An 18,580-nucleotide genomic window follows, 5' to 3' on the forward strand; every position below is an offset into this window, starting at 1 on the left:
TTACATGGTTTATAAACTCCAGTCTAGTGTTATTCTCAATTAATGAAATGTAAATATTAAGAAGAGAGTACTAAGAACCATTAATAGTTAATATATTAAAAGTTATAGATTGGGTGCAGTGGCTCGCGCCTGTAATCCTAGCACTCTGGGAGGCCGAGGTGGGCAGATCATTTGAGTTCAGGAGTTGGAGACCAGCCTGAGCAAGAGTGAGACCCCATCTCTACTGAAAAAAAAAATAGAAAGAAATTAGCTGGACAACTAAAAATATATAGAAAAAAATTAGCCAGGCATGGTGGTGCATGCCTGTAGTCCCAGCTACTCAGGAGGCTGAGGCAGGAGGATCGCTTGAGCCCAGGAGTTTGAGCTCGCTGTGAGCTAGGCTGATGCCACGGCACTCTAGCCCGGGCAACAGAGGGAGACTCTGTCTCAAAAAAAAAAAGTTATATTGTTGGTAAGTATAGAAAAACACATGCTACTCAGATAATGTAATATACTAATCAGGAAGTTTCAGGAGCTTTAATTTTGTTTTAAGAGGAAATAAGCTTTGTTTTTATATTCTGCAGATATGAAACATTTTTTGCAAAAGTTTTTCTCACAGTTGATGGACTGCTGTGTAGATATAAAATCTAAAGAGGAGGAAAGTGTTCGGGTCACCCAGAAAAAGACACATTATTCAATGGATTCACTTTGCAGTTGGTATATGACTGTCACACAGGTAAATGTAAATCAATGGTTTTCTCCCAGGAAATTGATATATGATTGATCGGGCTTGGAATTATATTAGACTTGGACTGTTTTGTTCTAATAAGGATATGCTTATGCAGCACTAGGTGTTAATTTAATAACAGCTATTTATTTTTTCTAATACTACTAGAATTTAAAAGCATTCTTTTATTAATATGGAGCCTAATTCCTGGTAAGTGCTTAGTTTTTTACAGGGACGTTTTATTTGTGGGAGAAGGTCATCAAGTGACAAAAACAGAATATCACGAGTCAGTTCTGTTGCAGATTCTCTGTGACAATGAGTATAACTTTAATATGTTATCTCTTGGGTTCCTCAATATTTGCTTTTGTGCAATAGAACCATGCTGTTAATACCCACTGTCAACTTAGTTTTATGAAGAATAATACTTTTTTAATATTATTTTAAAAGTTATTTTTAAAAAATAATATGTTTTTTTTTTTTAAATCTCATTTGTTTCATGTTTAGATTTTTTTAGGGAATCAGTGTAAGTAAAGTATATTCAACAAACAGACAAATAAAAAGAAGTTCCATTCTACCATGACAGTATATGGTAAGAATGAGTAACCTAGGTGATTCATTGGGTAACTGCATCATAAAACCACAGGCTTAGTTTTTGATGCTGTGTAGCCAGACAGTATGGGAAAAAATAATATGGTGACATGTTCCAATCAACATTTTTGCTAAAGTCATCAAAATGAAGTTTCATTTTGCTTTATATAGGGGCTAAACTTGGTCTAATGCTTACCATAATACCTTCATTTGATCCACAGTTTAAGATTTTATAGAAATCAAAAGCTACCTGCAATTTGTGTCAGATATCTTTACAAGATTGAATTGGGACCAGATGATATTTAGAGTCCTTTTCAAGCTTGAATTTCCACAGTAGTAGAGTAACAAGTAGTGCTATTCATTGTGTTTTTTAATGAAAAATACTAGTTCTTACCTTAAAGCAAAGCAAAATATCACTTTCTACCAACAGAAAAACCAATTTTGTAGAAAATTTCCTCTTCTTCCCATGTTTTTCCTATTATTTTCTCAGCAGAAAACATAAATATTTCATATGAATTATAGATTTTTCTGAATGTTTTTCTTCTTGGTTATTATTCCCATGTCAGACACAGAAAGAGTCTGCTAGTGACTGTTGGAATGAGTTTCTGTTTATTATGTAGGAAAAATAAAAAACAATGTTATGGTGAAATGTAAAGGGAGCTATGTCAACATGTGGTGTTGTAGCATTATTTGGGTGGTAAAGCTTACTTTTAACTCCTTCTTTTCACAATGGCTTAAAAGAAGACAGACCCAAAAATGCCAAGCAAAAAGAGGACTACTACTAGCCAATGGCAGTCTCCTCCTGTGGTGCTTATCTTAAAGGATATGGAAAGCTTCACCACAAAAGTACTCCAAGACTTCATAATTATCAGCAGGTAGATGGCTTATCTCCTGGGTTTTATGCAAAATTCTCTGTTAAGAAGACATAACTTTTAACTTAAAAAGCATAATCTTTATTTTAATACTAACTGGGTAGAAATCAAAGTGATTTCAAAATGCTTAATAATTCAATGTTCAAAGACCTCTTAACAGAGTGTCCATTTGCTTTTTGACCCAAGAGTGAGAGTCAAAGACAAACTTAGCCAGTTTTAAATTAACATGGTAAGGTAGTATAAAATGTGGTTTATCTCACCAAGGTTTTTTGTCTCTTATTTGCCCATTAAATGGGTAAACTACTACAGGTTGGGATTTTTATCAGGTCTTATTTTCTGATACCTTTCTGTCCTCTGAGGCTTCGAGTTGCATATAGCTTTACTGAGCAAGAATGTTTTCTAAATAACATTATGTTATGTTTATGTAATATTTCTAGTGAGAAACTACTTTCATGATCTCCTAGGATCTTCAAGGCAATCATGTGAAACTCAGAATTGAAGTTAACCTATTTTAAAATCGAGTGACATGCATTTCCCATGGTATATTTTTTAGGATAGAATTTATTTTGGCCTCTTCTATATGTTAACTTGTCTTAATAGTTATGGCTACATTTGTCTAAAGCTGTAAATATTGTGTTATAATTTACTAGCACACTTAAAATTCCTACTTTGATAGTGTCTTCTTTTCCCCCTGACTCTAAGAATTCTACATCCTAGTACTTTTCTTAATGCATGGCATTGAATTGCTTACCATGCTGGAAAAGCACACAGTACAAAATAGTGACATAAAAGCTGTACTTTTTAGGAGCTCAGACTTGTGACTACTTTAGCCATCAAAAGTAAAGAAGAACCACCTACAACAGTAAGACAGTCCAGGCACTTTATTCCTCTGAAGGTAGAACTGCATATAGCTAGAATACTGAAAAGCAGTAGCTAATGGGAGAGAGCAAGCAAAATCATTATCCATGATACAGAGGGGTATGACCTGCAATAGCCCTCAAAAATAGTACTGTTTTAGTCTGTGAAAGTCATTTGTGTTCATCCTGATGATGCTAAAAATAAATCCTATTCAGTATGTTTGAGGTAAGAATTTGAGAAAGGGATATAACATTTTTTAATGTCCATTAACTCTTGTGGTTGTTATGGCTGGTAACATAATATATGTTAGAAATGTCCATAAATAGAATAAGTTACTTTGAAAATTAATGAGCTTTATGTCACTGAACTCTTAAAACATAGGCTGGGTGGTCCAACTGTGATAACAACTGTAGGCAGGGCTCTAACTTTGGGTGAGAGATTAAATTGAATGGTTTCTAACACTTGAGATAGTATAACCTTAGGGAGAGGCACTTGACCTTTCTGGACGTCTGTGTTCTTATTTATAAAATGAGAGGATCCATTAACAGATTGATTTCATACCTAGAATGCCTGCAAAATAACTATTTCTGTGATACTTTAACAGAAGAAAAATGAATGACCTAGAAAATTTTAGTATTTGAAATGACACTATTAATACTTAGCAGTATCTTATAAAGTAGTCATTAATATAAAGTTTGTTTTATCTTGAAATATGAAATATATTTGCTAAAGAAATTCTACTTTTATATCTGTCTTTGAAAACTAGTCAACATCTACATGAATTTCCACTAATACTAATTTTTGGAATTGCCACATCTCCTATTATCATCCACCGGTTGCTTTCTCATGCAGTATCATCTTTATTGTGTATAGAACTGTTCCAATCTTTGTCTTGCAAGGAGCACCTGACTACGGTACTCGATAAGGTAAAAAAAAGTTTTACCAGTGAAATAAGATGAAAAGAAAACTGCCAAGAATAGAATTGTAAATATAAATGTTAATGATAAATCTCTGCATCTCTCAGAGTAATATTGAATATATTCCTTCACATGATTTAATATTTTTATTTAATAATTTTATAGTGTTTTATAGTTTTATAGGGACTTTGTATAACATTTCCTCTTCAGATAAAATGTAAGCTTTATGTAAAGAACGATCATATCTGTCTATATACTTATATCTATGTATCTTTATTCAATGGAAAATAATAGGTTTTTAAAATAAATTTTTACAGAATTTGTTGACTTCCTAGTAAAATATGTTTTGACTCTTACATTTTATATAAAATGATTTGAAGTTTTCAATGGACTCTTTCCTGTCATGCTGCTCTTGACAACAAATACTAAAATAAATTGAACTATGATTCTTTAGTATTAACCTTCCCCAAATTGTTCTAGACTCAGTTCCTTTAAGACATAGTTTATGCTGCTTTTATGAGGTAAAATAATGACAACCTGCCTGCTTATTTACTAGGCACTTCTATACCGTTTTTTCTCCCATAAAGGTGATGTCCAGCTACAGTATTTCAATTTGCTTAGTTATAGCCAAATTCAGTTGACCTTCTGCAACAATACTTCTGTTTAAGAAGCCTAATATGACTTCTTTTTCAGTTGTAAAACACCACTATAGGCCCTTGAAAATTAGCCAAATAATACAAATTCAGCTATTCTATGTTTTAAAAATAGATATCTGTTAAAATGCATTTTATTCAACGTAGAATGTGTTACTGTTCATTAATTTGAATCAGAAAAAGAAAATTTAAATTGGAAAAAGAAATCTCACCTGGTAACAAGAATTGCCAAAGCCTGTAGCTTCTTCAGTGGCTTCTGGTGGGAGAAAAAGGATTATATAGCTAATAGGCAGTATTTTTAAAAATTACGAATTGGATGGAGGATGGTGGACATCTTTGGTTCTGAAGATGTAGAATGAATAGCTTCTTTTTGTTGTTATTATATGAATTTACTTAAAATTTTTCTTGTTACTTGACCTAAAAAAAGAACTAGTTACTATTACAGCTTTCATAGTTACTGTGTCTTTGTATCATTCTTTATGCTTCATATTTATGAAGAATGAAGACTAACAAGGAGTATCTCCCCCACCTTAATCTCTTTCAGCTACTTCTTACAACTCAGTTTCCCTTTAAAATAAGTGAAAAAGTGTTACAGGTTCTGACCAACATCTTTTTGTATCATGATTTCTCAATTCAAAACTTTATAAAAGGACTTCAGGTAAGAATACACTAATGGGTTTAAAAATTCACAAGCTGATTCTAAATAATTTCCATGTTATTTCAGACTATTTAGTATGATAAAACCTTTTAAATGCCTATTCAAGGTATTTTATTCTAGGTTCTACCATTCCATTGTTACCTTGCAGTAAAATGTAGAGAATACGTTAATTAGGATATCAATAATGGAAGAAGACCTCTCTCCATTCCAGTGATTCTTAAGCACTTTGGGCATAAGAAGAAGAGACTGTTTTGTTTTTTTTAATCTGATGAAAGCTTAAGGACTTTCCATGTAGGAAATGTTACATATGAAGGGTCTGCAAACTTCTGTAAAGGGCCAGATATTAAATATTTTCAACTTTGCATGCTACATGTGGTTGCTGCTGCAGCTTTTTAGTTCCTGGACCATACAAAAATAAGTTGCAGACTGGGCTTGGTGGCTCATGCCTGTAATCCTAGCACTCTGGGAGGCTGAGGCAGGAGGACTGCTTGAGCTCAGGAGTTCGAGACCAGCCTAAGCAAGAGTGAGACCTTGTCTCTACAAAAAATAGAAAAATTAGCCGGGCGTGATGGTTCATGCCTGTAGTTCTAGCTACTTGGGAGGCTGAGGCAGGAGGATCGCTTGAACTCAATAGTTTGTGGTTGCAGTGAGCGATGATGAGGCCCCTGCACTCTAACCTGGGTGAAATAGTGAGACCCTGTCTCAAAAAACAAAAAATGAAACAAAACAAAATATAAATTGCAGGCTGCCATTTGATCTCCCCTGCACATATATGTATTTGTGTGTGTGTGTGTGTGTGTTTATTCATTTATACATTTATATTTATTCTTATATATTGGGAATTTATTTTCACTAGGATTGCATGAATTGCCAGAAGCTAATTCAGCAATTTAGCTTCATAGTTTCTGTCCTAATCTAAAAAAGGTCTCCATTCTTTAGTTGTTTAAAAGTTCGTATTATTTTCTTCTCTTGGCAACTACTTAATTATCTTAGCAAGTGTAGTCGTGAACACATACCAGTTGTCTAGTTCATTAAAACCTATATATTAGTAAACTTTAGTACAAAAGTTCAATTTGATACTTCATCTTTGTATAGTGCTTTGAAGAGTATAAATTATTTCTCACATGTATTCTTCCACCACATAATACACTGTAGTGGTTTCTCATGGCTAATATGTATCCTTTTTCTTCCACCTTCGACTTTTTAAAAAGAGTATTTTAAAGAAAGAAAACATTTTTTTCCTTAGCAATGTGTGAACTTAAGTGATACTGAGATATAACTTTTTAAATTATTTCTCTTACCCACTTCATTTCATTCCTTCACTTATTTGCTCCTGTTAAATATTTAACAAGAGCTTACTCTGAACCGAGTACTATGCTGAGCCCTGGGGATACAGCAGAAAAGGAAATCTCTGCCTTCAAATTGCTCATTGTCTAGTGAAGGAGACAGAAGAGTAAACCCACAATTACAGTTCTGAGTAGTCAATGCTATGAAAGAAAAATGCCTTGAGATTCCATAGGAGAACAGAAGTATATCCTAAGGAACAGGAGCTAACATGGTCAAAATTGGAAAGCATTTCAGGCGAAGGTGACAGTAGAGAAAGGTCTATTCGAATGCTATAACAGTAATCAAGACAAGCTGTGACAAGGACCTAAACTAAGATAATGATAGTGGAACTAGAGAGGGGGCAAACAAACTAGAGGATGAGATCAAATCCACAAAACATGGTGACTAAGTGGATGATGGCATGTGTAAGAGAGGAGCGAGGTGACACAGACTCTAGCTTGGCAGATGGATTGGAGGTTGGAACCATTTATTAAGTGTACATGTTAATGCAGAGAGAAAAGCAAGTTTGTTTTGAGAAAAGGATGAGTTTCTTTTTATATCTGGTTAACTTAAGGGTATGTTGGATATAAAGATTTGATGCTCAGGCTTACATGCTATGTACATGTAAAGATTTGGACTGGAAAGAGATATTTAGTATTTATCATTAAAAGGTGATGGTTAAAGTCATGTGATGAGGATGAAGCATAACCCAGGAGTGAGCAAAGGCTAAGGGTAGCAACCTAGGCAAGCTGACACGTAAGAGTGAGCAATAGAAAAGAAGAGTAAAAACATGACAGCTAATAGAAAATGGAGTACTACTGAAAGGGAAAAAAAGAATTTTGGGGAATATAAACTGTAGTCACAAAAACCTTGAGAAAGTGAGTCAAGAAATGGTTATTAACCACATTACTTAATCTCTCTGTGTCTCAGATTTCTTATCTGTAAAATAGGGGATTAGATTAGATGATTTTATAGGTTCCCGATAATTTACTAAGCACCTCCTGTGTGTTTAGCACTTTAATAAAATATTTATATTGTTTTATTAATGTATATCATTATCCTCAGTTTTGTACATGAAGAAATTGAGATTTAGGGTTAAGTAGTCTGGGCAAGGTCACACCACTAATACATGGCCAGAGTCTTTAGACCCCTTTTGCCCAGTTTTCTTTCTCCCTCCCCTCCCTTCCTCTCCCCTCCTCTCCCTTTCCCTTCCCCCTCTTTCTTTTCCTCCTTTCCTTTTCCTTTTCCTTTTCCTTTTCCTTTCCTTTCCTTTCCTTTCCTTTCCTTTCCTGTCCTGTCCTGTCCTGTCCTGTCCTGTCCTGTCCTTTCCTTTCCTTTCCTTTCCTTTCCTCCTTCCTTCCTTTCTCTTTTCTCTTTTCTTTTTTTCTTTTTTCTTTTTCTTTTTCTTCTTCTTCTTCTTTTTCTCTTTTTCTTTTTCTTCTTTTTTTTTCTTTTTCTTTCTTCTTTCTTCTTTTGTCACAGTGTCTTGCTCTATTGCCCAGGCTAGAGTGCAGTAGTGTGGTCATAACTCACTGCAACCTCAAACTCCTGGGCTCAAGTGATCCTCCTTCCCCAACCTCTTGAGTAGCTGGGACTATACAGGTGTGCACCACCATGCCCAGCTAATTTTTCTGTTTTTTATAGAGATGGCGTCTTGCTGTATTGCTCAGGCTGGTCTAGAACTTCTGGACTCAGCAGTCGTCCCATCTCAGCCTCCCAAAGTGCTAGGATTACAGGCGTGAGCCAACAACATACCCAGCCCAGTTTTGCTAGTCATCAACAGAAAGTATTTTTAAGCCCTGATTTCTATAGGAGGTACAACAGGGCATATAATCATTCTGTATGTTTAATGAGTCTTTCCTTCATTAGGTGGATATATTGTTAACCAACTTATTAATCCAGATATTGAAAAAACACTTGAATAAAATAGTTGAGTAATAATACATTCTTATTCTGTTTATAGCTCTACTATAACTAATGTGACTTACTCCCATTCTCTTCTCCAGCAAGTCCCTTATCCTGTTTGGTTTTTATTTTTCTCATGTCTAAAAAGTAGTGTTAACATTGGAATAAATACTGTCACTTTCATAAATTGGAAAAGATAAGAAACAAAATTATGTCAATATGTGCAAAAATAATGTAGCACTTAACATCAACAGTTGCTTTCTACTTTGTACGTGTTTCTAAGTTAGGCTGGCCTTTTGCCTTCCAGCCTTAAAGATTGGACTATTTTGGAGGATTTCCTCTAGCATCGGGTATCTGATCCTCAGCTCTGTAGGCTCAAAAATTCATTATCAGTTCACCCAGGAAGGATCAAGCTCAAGATTGCTGATTCATGTCAACCAAATACCTGTATAACATAGTATGCTAATTTATTAATTTGTGATGGGGATGTTATTTTGTAGTGACCAGAATATGTTTTCTGTACTATCTAAGAAACCATCTTTCCAGTATTAGGGTATCTGAAAAAACCGAACTGGTTATGCTGAAGGTTGCTTAGAATCAGAATAATAAACATTTGGATAGTCCCATGAGTTATATCTTGCAAGTTATGTTAAAATCTGGAAAATATCATCCTCGCCTCTACTCTGGAGCCCACGGCATTCTATTATTAGAATATGGTATCTACCAGATACTCTACCATATTTTCCTTCATGGAAAAACAACTGAATTTGAAAAGATAAATTTTCATTATTCTTTTTAATCAGTAGGCATGACTTCTACCATTGTAGCATTTTTATTTATTGTAACAGACCAGTTTTTACCCTGATTTTAGATTGGTATTAATATTTTCTTATAAGTACTGGGGCACCTTAGGTCACAGCTCAGTCCCATCCTCACCACATTTATAATTATTGTGAGTTGCTTCTTCAGATAGCTAATCTATCTGTTTATATTAGTTTCTTTTAGTTTGTATTTCAGAGATTGCCATTTTCTGACCTTGTCCACAAAATTGTAGCCTTAAAATATGAGTTATATAGCCATTTATGTGTTTTTACAGTGTTATTGTGACATTATTAAATATATTAGTGCCATAAATACTTCTGTTCTTTAAAAAAAAACACCTTAAAATTGAGCAAATAAGGCAAAAAATTTACTGCCAAAATATAATAAATATATTTAATCTTCACGTTTCTTTCAGCTCTCTCTATTAGAGCATTTCTTTTCCCAACCCCTAAGTGTCCTGTGCTGTAATCTCCCAGAAGCCAAGAGAAGAATAAATTTTTTATCAGATAATCAATGTGAAAACATTCGACGTCTTCCATCATTTAGGAGGTAAAAAAAAAAAAGAAGTATATATTTAACACATCTTATTCTAGAATTTCGGACAAAATAAGGGATCTCAGATCTATTTATTTCTGAAGTGGGGAAAGGCATGATAACCTTTAAATAAACAAATAAATTTTAATTGTGGGATTTTCTTTGTTGAATTTGAAAACTTGGCATAAAGAAAAATATTTTTACAAAGGGACATAATTTGCAAGTTCTTTGGAGTTACTTTTTAGAAATAACATTTTCTATTTATGGGGTTTCTGTCCTTTATGATTAGACCTGTAAACTATGAAGTACAACTGCTTGAAGGAGTTAAAAATTACCATTAAACCATGACTGTCATCTTGCATTTATTTTTGAGATGAAATGAAAAAATGTGGCCACCAATCTAGGTAGTTCTTTTTCCCAGTATGCTATTTAAATATGTACAATGCTTAATTTTCTCTTTCTGTGTATGGGATGGTAAAATTTTAGGTACGTGGAAAATCAAACTTCAGAAAAGCAAGTTGCACTATTGACCAATGAGAAATATTTGAAGGTAGGAAATGTGAATGTGTTTATTTGAGTTTCATTCTCTTTATTAATATTTTCCTTCATGAAAAAGAATATGTATATAACATTTAACAAGTTGATTTTATAAAACATCTGTACATCTTAATATTTGCATAATGAAGTACTGGGTCTTGAGAGTCAAGAATGTGAGTATTAAAAATGACACAAAACCTCAGCTCTATAATATAAGACTTTGTTTTAAATCAGGAAAAAAATATTAACTAGAACACCTAGTTTCTATTGTGGTCTATTTTAAAAGCACTTTTTTTGGCCAGATGCAGTGGCTCACACCTGTAATCCTAGCACTTTGGGAGGCCAAGGCTATAGGATCATTTGAAGCCAGGAGTTTGAGACCAGCCTGAGCAACATAGCAAGACCCTGTCTCTACCAAAAATAGAAAAAATTAGCTGGGCGTGGTGGTGTGTGCCTGTAATCTCAGCTACTCAGGAGGCTGAGGCGGGAGGATAGCTTCAACACAGGAGTTGAAGGCTACAGTGACCTATGATGACGCCATTGCACTCTAGCCTGGGGAACAGAGTGAGATTCTGTCTCAAAAAAAAAAAAAGCACTTTTAGGTCTATAGAGATCTGCTATATGTATCTCTTTCCACATAGCAGTTTTGGAATATGCAGGCAATCTCATTTTAAAGGCTGTCATAACTAAAAGCATATAGAAGTCAGGCAGCTTAGGTACCAACTGCTAGGTGGGTATTGATTAGATTTGAAGAAATATCATCATATATTGATAATATAATGCCAGGAAAGAAGTAATGAGCTTAGAAAATAATGTGTTAGCCATATAACATAGAGAATATCGAAAGAAGGGACAGTTTTTTTCTCTTAAGTAATACTTGGACACAGTTTTTTTTCTCTTAAATAATACTTGGACATGGTACATAATTCAAAAGGCAAAGATAATATACAGTGGGAAAAAAAAAGGCTTCCTTTCATCTCTCTCTTCCAACTACCCACTTCCCCTCCCTGTATACAGTCAGTGATACTAGTTTCTTACGTATCATTCTAAGGATGGTCTCCATATATACAAGTAATTATATATATTTTGGGCGTTCCCCCTTCTTACAGAAGATAAGTATACACACTATTCCGTACCTCATTTTGTTTTGTACTTAATCTTGGAAATCATTCCATATTAGTACTGAAGAGTGGCATAGCATTTTATTGAATGTATGTACCTTCATTTTTTTTTAATAAATCCCTTAAACTGATGGACATCACGAAATGTCATTTATTTTCTTACTCCTCATTCCTGTTTTAGGGAAAAGTTGTTAGGAAATTGTAGTAAAATTAAGATGAGATTTAAGGTAAGCTCTAGTGCTAAATGTGAGTTTTGCTTATACATGCTATTTTCAAATTTTGAACAAAAATTGTTAGATTCTGTACCCCCAAAATATGGACAATTATGTATCAATTTGAAAAATTAAAAGTATTTTTAAAAATATGAAATTCTAGAGGGCATATATTCTGTATAATTCTAAACACTAATTTACCTCCACTGTAAATTCTCAAAAAATATTGAGAATGGCTTTTATTAGACATTGTTTCTAATGCAGAATCCATACTGGACCGTAATATAAAATTACTTCTAGATCGGGTTCAGTAAGCATTTTAATCTCTGTAACCATTTCAGAGCAGTATGGGAGATTCTCAGACCCCAATGCAGGTTATTTTGATAGAGAGGAAATTTAAGAACCAGTGGGAAAGAATGTGTGCATGTTTACTGAGTCTTTTAAGATTAGCTAGATTAGCTCTCTGCTGAGTCAGCTAGTTGCAAAGTGCATTTCCTGCTAGACCTTTCTGTGAGAGTGTATTTTCAGATGCCAGGAATAGATTTTTTTTAGAGTACTTTTAACCATTGAGATGACAAAGAGATGTCTAGGTTAGTCTTTTATAGAAATAACCTGACATTTATCTCTGCTTTTCAGTCACTTTTTGTATGTTTTTGAAGCATTTATTTATACTATACTTGTTGCACTGTGAGCCCTGTTTGTTATTATCTTTGCTATATTAACTTTAGGATTGCATATTTTGTCATTTAAGGGCATATTTTTTTGAGACTTACACAGTGAAAATTATGAAGGAGCAAAAAGGTTTGTACCCTTAACCTGAAAAAGTTACCTGTATGGCTACCTACTAATTTTAAAGGACAGAAGATATCTATGAAAAAATTAATTTTAATATTTTATTCTCATTATAATTACAATGCTTCTCTGTTTTTTTAATGTTATTAGAACATGTTAATTTTTCCACTGGGCCCTAGTAGGCCAGGGAGAGTAATCTAGCAATAAAAGGCAAATTGTAAGCATGGTTTCCTAAAGATTCATCGTAAGTTGTTTTCTTTCAGTGAGTGAAAGTGTTTTACAAAGAAACACTTTTCTAAGCTAACCTTTAGTATCTTATTATTAATAGAACATGTTTATTTCTCCACTGGGCCCTAGTGTGCCAAATAGAGAAATCTAGTAATAATAGCAAATGTAAGCATGCTTTCTTTTTCTTGTTTTTTTAATTAAATTTTTTTTGTTTTTTTTTTAAGAGACAGGATCTCACTCTGTTGCTCAGGCTGCAGTACAGTGGCCCAATTATAGCTCACTGTAACCTCAAATTCCTGGGCTCAAGCAATCTTCCTGGCTCAGCCTCCTGAGTAGGTGGGACTACAGGTGCACACCACCATGCCCCACTAATATTTTTTACTTTTTGTAGAGGCGGAGTCTCACTATGTTGCTCAGGCTGCTTTCAAACTACTGGACTCAAGTTATCCTCCTGCCTTGGCCTCCCAAAGTGCTGGGATTACAAGTGTGAGCCACTATACCCAGCCAGCATGCTTTCTTTAAGAGGCATCATAAACTGTTTTCTTTCAATGAATGGAAGAGTTTGACAGAGAAACATGCTTCTAAGTAAATATTGAGAACATGTTATTAGAACATGTTTCTTTCTCCCATTGGGCCCTAATAGGGCAAGTAGAGAAATCCAGCAATAAAAGGCAAATTTGAGTATGCTTTCTCAAACCCTGATACATCATAATCATAAACTGTTTTCTTTCTCTTTTTTTCCTTTTTTTAAACTTTCAATATATTTAATGAGTACAAATACAATTTTGTTACATGAATATATTGTATAGCAGTGAGGTCTAGGCTTTTAGTGTACCCATCACCTGAATAATGTACATTGTACCCAGTAGGTAATTTTTCATCCCTCACCCATTCCTACCCTAGCATATTTGGAGTCTCTAGTGTCTGTTATTCCACTCAGTAGGACTATGCATACTCATAGTTTACCTCCCACTTATAAGAGAGAATATGTGGTATTTGATTTTCTGTTTCTGAGTTACTTCACTTACAATAAGTGAAGTTCCATCCAAATTGCTACAAAAGACATTTCATTCTTTTTTATGGCTAAGTAGTATTCCATGGTATACATGTACACCACGTTTTCTTTATTCACTCATCAATTGGTGGACACTTAAGTTGATTCCATATCGTTGCTATTGTGAATTTTGCTGCAATAAATGTACAAGTGCAGTTATCTTTCTGATATAATGACTTCTTTTCATTTGGGTAGATACCCAGTAGTGGGATTGCTAGATTAAACGGTAGGTCTATTTTTAGTTCTTTGAGAAATCTCCATATGTTTTCCATAGGGGTTGTGCTAATTTACATCCCCATATGAAGCATGTCAATGTTCCCTTTTCACTGTATCTACATCAACATATATTGTGTTTTGACTTTTTAATAGTGGCTATTCTGACTAGAGTAAGAAGGTATCTCATTGTGGTTTTAATTTGCATTTCTCTGATGATTAATGAAGTTGAGCATTTTTTCATATGTTTATTGGCCATTCATGTCTTCTTTTGAAAAAAAGTTCATGTCTTTTGCCCGCTTTTTAATGGGGTTGTTTTTCTTACTGAGTTGTTTGAGTTCCTTGTAGATTCTGGATATTAGTCCTTTGGCAGATGAATCATTTGCGAATATTTTCTCCCATTCTATAGGTTGTCTGTTTACTCTGTTGATTATTTCTTTTGCTGTGTAGAAGCTTTTTAATTTAAGTCCCATTTTCCCATTTTTGTTTTTGTTGACATTGCTTTTGGAGTCTTAGTCATAATTTTATTTCCTGAGCCAATGTACAGAAGAGTTTTTCCTAGGGTTTCTTCTAGATTTTTTATGGTTTCAGGTCTTACATTTAAGTCTTTAATCTATCTTGAGTTAATTTTTGAATATAGTGAGAGATAAGGATCCAACTTCATTTTTCTCCATACGGCTGTCCAATTTCCAAGCACCTTTTATTGAATAGGGTGTCTTTTTCCCAGCGTATATTTTTGTCTGCTTTGTCTAAGATCAGTTGGTTGTAGGTATATGGCTTTATTTCTGGGTTCTCTCTATTCTGTTCCACTGATCTTTATGTCTGTTTTTATATCCGTACCATGCGATTTTGGTTACTATAGCCTTGTAGTATAACTAGAAGTTGGGTTAATGTGATACCTCCAGTTTTGTTGTTTTTGCTTTGGTATATGGTCTCTTTTTTTGTTCCATATGAATTTTAGGATTGTTTTTTCTAGTTCTGTTAAAAATGACCTTGGTATTTTGAAGGGAATTGCATTGAATCTGTAGATTACTTTGGGCAGTATGGTCATTTTAACAATATTGATTCTTCTAATCCATGAGCATGGGATGTTTTTCCATTTGTTTGTGTCACATCTATGATTTCTTTCATCGGTGTTTTATAGTTCTCCTTGTAGAGATCTTTCACCTCCTTGGTTAAGTATATTCCTAGATATTTTAAATTTTTTTGGCAGCTGTTGTAAATGGGTTGAGTTCTTGGTTTGGTTCCCAGTTCAGTCATTATTGGTGTATATAAATGCTACTGATTTATGTATGTTGATTTTGTAACCTGAGACTTTCTTGAATTTATTTATCAAATCTAGGAATATTTTGGAGGAGTCTTTAGGGTTTTCTAAGTATAAGAAACATCAGCAAACAGATAATTTGACTTCCTCTTTTCCAATTTGGATGTCCTTTGTTTTTTTCTCTTGCCTGTTTGCTGTGGCTAGGACTTCCACTACTATGTTGAATAGGAGTGATGAGAATGGGCATCCATGTATAATAACTTGTTCCAGCTCTTAGAAGGAATGCTTTCAACTTTTCCCTATTCAGTGTGATATTGGGTGTGGGTTTGTCATATGTGGCTTTCATTAATTTGAGGTATGTTCCTTCTATTCCTAATTTGTTAAGGTTTTTTATCATGAAGAGATGCAGGATTTTTTTGAATGCTTGTTCTGTATCTGTTGAGATGATGATATATGGTTTTATATTTATAGGGTGAATCACATTTACTGACTTGCATATGTTGAACCATCCTTGCATCCCTGGGATAAAACCCTCTTGATCATGGTGAATTATCTTTTTGTTGTGCTATTGGATTCGGTTTGCTGGTATTTTATTGAGGATTTTTGCGTCTATGTTCATGAGGTATATTGGTCTATAGTTTTCTTTTTGCATCCTTTACTGGCTTTGGTATCAGGGTGATACTGGCTTCATAGAATAAATTAGGAAGGATTCTCTCCTTGATCTTTTAAGAGAATTTCAGCAGGCTTAGTACCAGTTCTTCTTTGTACATCTGAATGCTTCTCTTTCTATAGTTTTGTGAGAACACATCACAATCAATTATATGTACTGCACAGTAATAGGGGAAAATTCTGATCTTGATCTCACAATTCTTGTATTTGAACTCTAGCTACTTATTAGCTATATGTATTTAATAAAATCATTTACCTATTTAAGGTTCAATTTTCTTATATATAAAGTAGGATACTAATTTCTAGTATGATTTCTTCATAGGGTTAGTGACAAGCAGAGTTTGTTCAGCAAGTGAAAGTGAGTTGAAAACAATTATAACAATAAAACTTTCATAAATGCAAATAATAAATATTACTGTTATGACTTTTCTGCTATCATAGAAAATTTAGATAGCAATATGAATGTATCATTTTATATATATTATGCATTATACATACTCTATATATTTCTATGTTACATAGTTGTATAAACATGCCTACAATTAGAGTTTCTCATTTTGTACCCATTTTCTATAGCCAGGTTTCTAAGAGATAGACTTCAATGTATACACGAAAGAAATTTACGCTCTTTGTTTTGACTGTTTTACCCTAAGAATATGCTTGTTTTCTGCCTTGATGAACTAAACCAGTAGTTCTCAAATTTTAGTGTGTGTAAGAAGTACCTGGAGGGCTAGTTAAAACATCGATTTCTGGGCTTTATCTCCAGAGTTTCTGATTTCAAAGCTCTGGCATGAGGCCCAAGAATTTGCCTTTCTAGCAAGGTCTCTGATTATGCTGATTCTGATAAGTCTGGAAACAACTCTTTGAGAACTACCAAACTGGACTGACTCCCTAGACGGAAGCATTTGTTATTATTTCCCATTGCCTCATTTTCTTAAGTGTGGAACTAATCTGTTAAATTCCCACCTACACAAATGATTCAGCTCAATTATCCTTTGACTGGACTAAAAATTTTTTTAAAAAACCTTTAACTCCCTCCAAATTATAGACCTATTAGTTTCTTAGATACTGCTTCAAAACTATATGCCAGCTTTGAATTTAATAAACTTCAAGAATGAGTTTTTTAAAAGTGTACTTTTAAATTTAAAAATCCAGCTGACTGAACCATGTACATTTGTAGGAGATATCACTGGGAACTTCAGGCTAGGGAGGGACATTAGAAGGCCATGTACAACTGATGAAATACTAAAAATCTTTGTGCTATGTGGAAAAGTTAGATTCAGTGTCTTACAGGTGACATTTAAAGTTTTATTATTCTGACTCGTTAAGTTTCATATGTCTATACCTATTTGCCCAACTAGGTTTTTTTTTTTTTTTGAGACAGAGTCTCACTTTGTTGCCCGGGCTAGAGTGCCGTGGTGTCAGCCTAGCTCACAGCAACCTCAAACTCCTGGGCTCAAGCAATCCTACTGCCTCAGCCTCCCGAGTAGCTGGGACTACAGGCATGCGCCACCATGCCCGGCTAATTTTTTCTATATATTTTTAGTTGTCCAATTAATTTCTTTCTATTTTTGGTAGAGACGGGATCTCGCTCTTGCTCAGGCTGGTTTCGAACTCCTGAGCTCAAACAATCCGCCCGCATCGGCCTCCCAGAGTGCTAGGATTACAGGCGTGAGCCACCGCAACCGGCCCCAACTAGTTTTTAAATCCATTGAGAAGGGGAAATAAATACTGAACTTCTTAGAACTGTAATATATTATTAGGAAAATAACCTGATTTAGTGCCCTCATTTGCCAGATGAAAAACTATAGGCACAAAAAAGGAAGTGAAATACGTTAGGTCACAGAGCAAGTTAGTGGTAAAGCAGGGACTTCTTTTCACCATTTCGTATGCTTATTATGGTGATTCATAAACAAAAGGCACAAAATTAGCATGTTTGATGGAGACTTGCCTTTCACTTTTGCCCCCACCTCTTTCTGTTACTTTTGATAGACCTAAAGGAGGGAGAAAATCTCTTAGAAAAAACAATAAATAGAAAAGAGAAGGAAAAAGGAAAACAAATTTGGTCAAGTCAGCTAGGCATTAGCCTAGTATGTCAGGAATTAATAATTTAAATCCAAACCCTTCATCAGGTGCTTCTCCTGATCTAAACTGGTGGAGTAGGAATACTGAGGAAAAAAAAGCAGAGACAAATGAAAGACTAGCACTTTTGCCACATAAGAGCTAGGAGAAAGCTATGATTTGTCATTCTATTAGATAGCAGTAATATAATAAGTCAAGTCTGAAAAATACTGCCAGCCAAAAGTTTTTTCTGATGAGAAAAACAAGGCTTAGTTATAGCAAAATGATAAATGAGAAAATGGTGTGTTCTTAGGGAGCTGATCTCTCTTAATCCTAAAATTGAGTATAGTCTTTTTTTTTTACCAGCTTTTAATGATCAGTGAATTGACTGAAAAGAAATTATAAAAATTTACGGTTGTTTTTACATGCTTTGTTTAATCTTCTTGGGGTCACTGTTCACCCCATACGTGAAATTCTAGACACAAAAGTGATAAATACTATGGAAAGTAAAAGAGAAATAAATGCAAAAGCAAAGCGATATGGCAGATGTAATTCTGCCTAGCCATTTTTTATTTACCTCTGTATATAAG

General features: G+C 34.2%; 1 protein-coding gene across 2 annotated transcripts in view; it reads left to right on the forward strand.

The window, feature by feature from the left end:
* ORC3 (origin recognition complex, subunit 3) overlaps positions 1-18,580 on the forward strand; it is a 65,564-nt gene that overhangs the window by 15,061 nt on the left and 31,923 nt on the right. For both annotated transcript variants that reach the window (XM_012638226.1, XM_012638227.1), the window contains exons 6-11: positions 564-715; positions 2,036-2,169; positions 3,791-3,950; positions 5,139-5,252; positions 9,721-9,854; positions 10,326-10,389. In XM_012638226.1, coding sequence (XP_012493680.1) covers positions 564-715; positions 2,036-2,169; positions 3,791-3,950; positions 5,139-5,252; positions 9,721-9,854; positions 10,326-10,389 — 758 coding nt within the window. The remainder of the gene's footprint in view (positions 1-563; positions 716-2,035; positions 2,170-3,790; positions 3,951-5,138; positions 5,253-9,720; positions 9,855-10,325; positions 10,390-18,580) is intronic.

Source organism: Propithecus coquereli, unplaced genomic scaffold (assembly GCF_000956105.1).
Source record: "Propithecus coquereli isolate 6110/MARCELLA unplaced genomic scaffold, Pcoq_1.0 Scaffold127, whole genome shotgun sequence".
Lineage (NCBI taxonomy): Eukaryota > Metazoa > Chordata > Mammalia > Primates > Indriidae > Propithecus > Propithecus coquereli.